This window comes from Neophocaena asiaeorientalis, unplaced genomic scaffold (assembly GCF_003031525.2).
Source record: "Neophocaena asiaeorientalis asiaeorientalis breed wild unplaced genomic scaffold, Neophocaena_asiaeorientalis_V1.1 scaffold134, whole genome shotgun sequence".
Classification (NCBI taxonomy): Eukaryota; Metazoa; Chordata; class Mammalia; order Artiodactyla; family Phocoenidae; genus Neophocaena; species Neophocaena asiaeorientalis.
Genome location: NW_020185339.1, coordinates 12286272 through 12292378, shown reverse-complemented (window position 1 = coordinate 12292378; position 6107 = coordinate 12286272). Strand labels below are relative to the sequence as shown.

General features: G+C 44.5%; 1 protein-coding gene across 2 annotated transcripts in view; it reads right to left on the bottom strand.

Annotated features, from left to right (window-relative positions):
- The window catches only part of PTPRB (protein tyrosine phosphatase receptor type B), a 113892-nt gene that overhangs the window by 31689 nt on the left and 76096 nt on the right, over window positions 1-6107 (bottom strand). For both annotated transcript variants that reach the window (XM_024736754.1, XM_024736755.1), the window contains 2 exons: window positions 2631-2909; window positions 1966-2115 (listed from right to left, as the gene is read on the bottom strand). In XM_024736754.1, coding sequence (XP_024592522.1) covers window positions 1966-2115; window positions 2631-2909 — 429 coding nt within the window. The remainder of the gene's footprint in view (window positions 1-1965; window positions 2116-2630; window positions 2910-6107) is intronic.

The following is a 6107-nucleotide window of genomic DNA, read 5'->3' as shown; positions in this document are numbered from 1 at the left end:
ACACACACACACACACACACACACTATCATTTTTCTAGGAAAGAAAATATGTGTGAACGAGAGGGTGGCTCATGCATCAAATGATAATGTGTCCCGTAACTCCAGAAAGTTGGACACTCCCCACTGTGAGAGTCAAGCCACTCAAAAAGGTCTCTACCTTGCCAATAACCATTGTAGCTGAGCGAATAAGGAGATCCCTATGACCTGGGAAATGGGCAAGAGATAAGAGGAATCAGGTCTGAGGCCAGAGCAGTCGCCTCATAGGCACGCTCCCCGTGCCGTGCCCAGTCTGATAATTGCTCCGTGTCCTGCTCTGTTATCTTGAGTACAGCTTAATCCTGGCTTGAATTTGGTCCCTCATGCAGAACACTTCCCAGAACTCTTCCCCTGTCCACCCAGCCTGCTGTGTGTTTTGGCACTGCAAACTCGTTTTGATGTTGGCTGGAGGAAAGCATAATTAGGAAGGAAAATATTATAGAGATTGGATACCATTTACAGTGAACTTTAAGGAGTGGTACTGTGGGGCTTCTTTGTGTCCTGGACTCAATCTCAAGTTATTAAACTTTTATTGTTTAATAAAATTTGCTCAAAAATGAATGGATCTTAGAAATATTATCCTGTTGGCAGTAATTAAAAGGAAGGTTGCCTTTAGGAAGAGTATATATGCTCTAAATGACACTTATGTGAGATGGCTTGTTATCTTAGACCACCAGGGAGAGCACAGCCCATCTCCATGGACATCAATAATTGAAACCCACCTGGCTGGAGCACACGAGGCTGAATTCTGGGGTATTACTTTTTTTCAGCTACTGCCTTATATTCAGGTAGGAAAACACTGTCTTCAGGGCAGCCTACTTAAATTTAAAGTCTCTCTACAGTTCACCTATTTATCTCCAATTAGGATGTGTGAGGAAACTTGGAATGCAGCACTGACCCTTGAAATTATTGAATTAATTATGCATAACCAGCTCTAGTACAACTAAATAAAATGTAAAAATACACAGTGAGAACGAAATACTGTTTAGCTCCAACATTTGTCATGGCAGGTTTAAAGCTTCCCACTGCCCACAAATGGGTTAAAATAGTCAAAATAGTCTGGGATGCTTAAGAAACTCCAGTGCAGCACCTTAAACAATTTTGAAAAATATAAGACATGTAGAATATATTAATGTCATTCCAGACACAGACATCTGTTTTGGAGAAATAACACACAAGACCTCAGTGGCAAATACACATATGGACATGTGTGTCCCCAGATACAGCACTCCTGCAGATGATTTGATAAATGCTGATGTAATAAGCTCTAAAGATCATACCGGGTGGTTGTATGGAATGTTATTATAAGAATTACCTAGTATTTGCCTGATCCATAAGAATTGGGTAACACTGAATAATTTAGTGGACTAGATAATGAAACATATTATTGAAAATTCAGTAGAGAAAGGAGGAATGCTCTTCATGATCATTTTTTCCCCTCTTTTAAGCTTTTGAATATTTTTGTGAATTGGTGCGTGGTTTGGGAGTGTATGATTGGTGCAGGTATTGAGACAGGAAATGGAGAAGGCAGATGAAGCATATAGCTGCTTAATGGCAGAACAAGGGAGCTGAACGGGACTGAATAAGTAGCAAAGAAGACTGAATGAGTCAATACATGCCATGCACTTCCAACAGTGCCTGGCACATAGTACGGGCTCAAGAAATGATGGTTACTGTTATTACTGATGTAGTTGCTATTAATATTACTCACCCATTTAACAATTAAACCCAGCAGGTAATAGGCTTTATTGCGGAAAGAACCTTTGAGCAGTTTTCTGTTACATCTCCCTGCATCCAGCAGAGAGAAAGTGAAATGACATAAAAATTCAGTTTTCTTCTTTTAAAAACTTGTCACAAAAGGAGCTCCCACAGTGACTTTTGGGAAAGTAATCCTGTGTCTTACAGCAGAGTTAATTCGTGATCACTTACCGTCAGCCTCTCTCACCACCACTGTGAAGTATTTCACAGCTCCATTGGTGTCGCTGAACCAGCTGCAGTTGAAAGTAAAGTTGATGGAAGATTTGCTAATTAGCACATCCTTTTTATTCACCCGAATATGTGGAGGTGGAGGAGGAGGGCCTGGAAGAAGGGTGGGGAGGGAACCAAGAAGGGTCACAAGTATGCTTTTACGTATAAACTATCAGTGAAATGAAGATCTCTACTCACCTACATCAGACTCTGTGTGTGTGTGTGTAATGCTTGGAATCAAGAAAACCTCCTCCTCTCCTGAAGGGAAGCAGGCAGAGGAAGTGATTTGCCAGTAGCACATTAAACATAATGAAAGAGGCAGCTCCTCAGCGGGATTTCCTGGAGTTGTAGCATCAAACTGCTTAAAAGCTCCATTATGGCTCTAACTGTGTCAGGCAAAGAGATGTATTTAAATACTAACTCATTCAGGTTCTTTAAGATCATTTAACTTGTTTGCTGCCAGGATGCGTGACACAGAGAAATGTTTCTACCTCCCAGAGCCTTTCAGATCCTCTTCAAGTGACAAGAAGACACACTAATGTGGGTGAGCCGTATGCACGTGAACCGGGGTGGTGGATACCACGGAGAAAGGCACACGCCCTGTGCGCGCCTCCAGGGACACTTACGGTCTATCATGGTGATGGTGCTGTCTTCGACCACCTCACTGCTCATGCCGGCTGACTGCACCTTGATGGACACCAGGTATCTCTTATGGGGCACTAGCATCAGGATGGTAAGCAGAGATTTTTCTTTCTCCAACTTTCTGGAGAACTCAACTTCTTGAGTGTCCATTTTCCGGCACTCGATGCTGTACCCATCAAAGTCAGAATCGGGAGGGATCCAAGAACAGGCAATGGCCGTGGAGTTCTGAGGACGGCAATGCAGATTCTGTATCTTGTCTGGCTCTAAAGGAGACGGGAAGAGACACTTTTCACAACTCTGTGAGACATCCTTTTAGCTCCTCTGGCTCCAAGTAGCTCAGAGACCAAAATAAATAATTCTCAATCTTCGTGTGAATTGTCTTTCATAGATGTCCAAGGGGATTTCTGCCTATGAGACTCCGCTTTGAGAAACACTAAACATTAAAATTCTGTCCCTTTAGAAAAATCACCGGCTGCCATTGTGACTGGAAACACGTGGGCCCTGAAATCAAGTGGCAGAAGTCAGATAGAAGGTGGGGCAGAGCAGCCGAGAGGTGCAGCTTGATCTGCCTGAATTTAAATTCTGTTTGCCAGCGACTCACTCGTGGGCAAGTGATTTAACACATCTGTGCCCTATCTGCAAAGTGGGGAAATTAAGAATACCTACTTCCTATGGTTACTGTAACGACTCAATGAGCTGAAACATGCACAGCCACCCAGCACAGTGGCTGGCGCGCTAACTGCTCAATAAATGTTAGTTCTTAAAATGAGGAAAGAAATGGCATTGCTGACGTTTTTACCCTCTGCATCTGGCTTCTGTCCCTGTCTTCCATTTTTTGCCTGCCCCTCCCTGCTCACACGCCATGCCCCAGGGACTGAACTGCTGTGATTCCCCACAGATGCCAGACTCTTCCATCCCCCCGTTTCATCCCCCTGTGCTTATGGTCGTTCTCTTTCTTCTGCCTGACAGAGTGCCTGACTCAGTAGGGACTTGAATGGCAGCTCATCTTATTTGTTCCTGTGAGTGACACAACCATGAGTCTGAAAGAAAAGCAGTCACGTGACCGTGCAAGTTAACAACCAAACCGTGTAGGTTACCCCGTTATATATGCTCTTCTGGGAACTATGTGTAGACCTACTTGGCCCTCCCAGCGGCAGCACCTGTTGCTCTGGTTTGGAGCATGACCCCCCTTCCCCTGACACGTGCTTTGTTACAGGAGTCACCGTCCTCACCAAACACTCGGCATCTGCGAGCTCCTGAGCGAATTCCTGTTTCATATCAAGGTCTATAAATGTAAGCTAAGTCACAGCAGGTTAGATGAGGATGATTTAGGGAAAAAAAATCAAGCTGAGGATTTTTCAGGATAGAGGAAGAATTGGCCTTTGAGGCAGACAATAATTGTGTCTTTTCAAACATTAGTTGCGTGTTAATCTTTTGAGCTCCCTTCAAACCAAGTCACAGCTGAGACCCAAAGACACCTCCTTTTTCAGCTTTGGAGAAATTCTTTGAAAACATCCTGCCTCATCCATAATTCTGATAATTTACACAAAGTATAATATGGAAATTTGCTTTGATCTCTTCCCTCAGTTCCTTCTCTCTCCTCCTTTTCACCTCTAAATCCTGCCTGTTTTCCAAGACTCAGGTTACATCTCCATTCACTAAGAAACAAGTACCTACTGTGTGCGATGTGCCCTTCTAGAGACTGTGAACAGTACAGAAGTGAACAAGATATTAGCTGTAACCTCTAGGAAGGGAGGTGAGTCCAAACCAGTCATAATACAAGGTAGAAAAGAGAATGTACCAGAAGAAATGGGGAAGAGGATGCTGTGTGAAGTGACAGACAACTTTCTGCTTCCAGCGTTAGCGGTGGGCAGGAGTTAGCAAAGCCTTTCTGGCAGAGATGACACCTCGCCTAGATACTGGGAGAGGGGCATTTTAGGCAGAGAAAACCACGAACCTGGGCACCAAGGGTGGTGCTGGGAGGAGTGGGAAGGTGGCTGGTGGAGCAGTGCAAGCTGTTCAGCATGGCTGGAGTGTGTTTGTGAGAAATGGGGCACTGGAATGATTTTACATGAGAATTCTCAACTTCTGTTTTGTTTAATCCTCTGGTCTTCTGTTACCCACAGCCAAACCCAATCTGAACTAATGCAACCCTCGAAGTTCACTCCGCCATTCCCCGTAAAACTCAGCACCGAGCCCCTCTTGGTGCCGGCGCTTTCCTCTGGGGCACGCCCCATCTGGTAAATGCCTCTCTTAAATTCTAGCATCCAGGACCAAATACAACATTCCAGATGCGATCTGACCAGCCCAACCTCAACTGAGCTCTCAGATTCTAACACCTGTGATTCAATTACACAGCCCACAATATGCCACTGCAAGCCCCTCTTGATCTGGCTATAAACTAAAACTCTTAGTTCTTTTTCACATATTTCTCTTGACACACACCTATCTGATCCCAAACTGCTCTTTGGATACAATATCCAAAGAGTTATAATTTTTGTAGCATGAATGTTTGTTGAATGAACAAAACAGCTACTGGCTTAAATTTCTAATTTTCAACTTCATAATTTATCAACAACCAATAACTATTTGATCTGATCTCAGAAACTACATTTACTGGGTATTATTGAAAAATAAATATTTGGATTGAGGTTCCTATACCAAAAACTTCTGTTTCTTTGAGGTCTGTGGTATTTATCTCAAAATGCCTTGTGTGGGGGCTTCCCTGGTGGCGCAGTGGTTGAGAGTCCACCTGCCGATGCAGGGGACGCGGGTTCGTGCCCCCGGGGGGGTCCCACATGCCGTGAAGTGGCTGGGCCCGTGAGCCATGGCCACTGAGCTTGTGCGTCCGGAGCCTGTGCTCCGCAACGGGAGAGGCCACAACAGTGAGAGGCCCGTGTACCGCAAAAAAAAAAAACTCTTGGGGAAGAAACTGATATGTACTTTATTGTTGAAGTATTTTCATCTTTAGAATTTACAGCAATATGTTCTAACCAGTCCCTCTGTTTCTAGTTTGCCCCTTTCGATCTGTTCTCTGTTCCACCCCCATAGTGACTTTCTAAAATGCAAATTTGATTATATCTCGGCTGAAAATCCTTCAGTGGCTCCAATGGACTGAGGTTCAAAATCATCATCATGGCTCACAAGACATTTTATGACCTGATTCTCCTAATCCTCACCTATTATCCTCTGGCCAACTAAACTCCTTTCTATTCCTGCCTCCTGCCTGGTTTTGGAATCTTTTATTCTCTCTACCTGGAACATTCTTTACTTCTTTCTTCATCTCCACCCAGTGAGTCTTACTCTTTCCTTGGTTTTTTTTTTTTTTGCGGTACGCGGGCCTCTCACTGTCGTGGCCTCTCCCATTGCGGAGCACAGGCTCCGGACGCGCAGGCTCAACGGCCATGGCTCATGGGCCCAGCCGCTCCGCGGCATGTGGGATCTTCCCGGACCGGGGCACG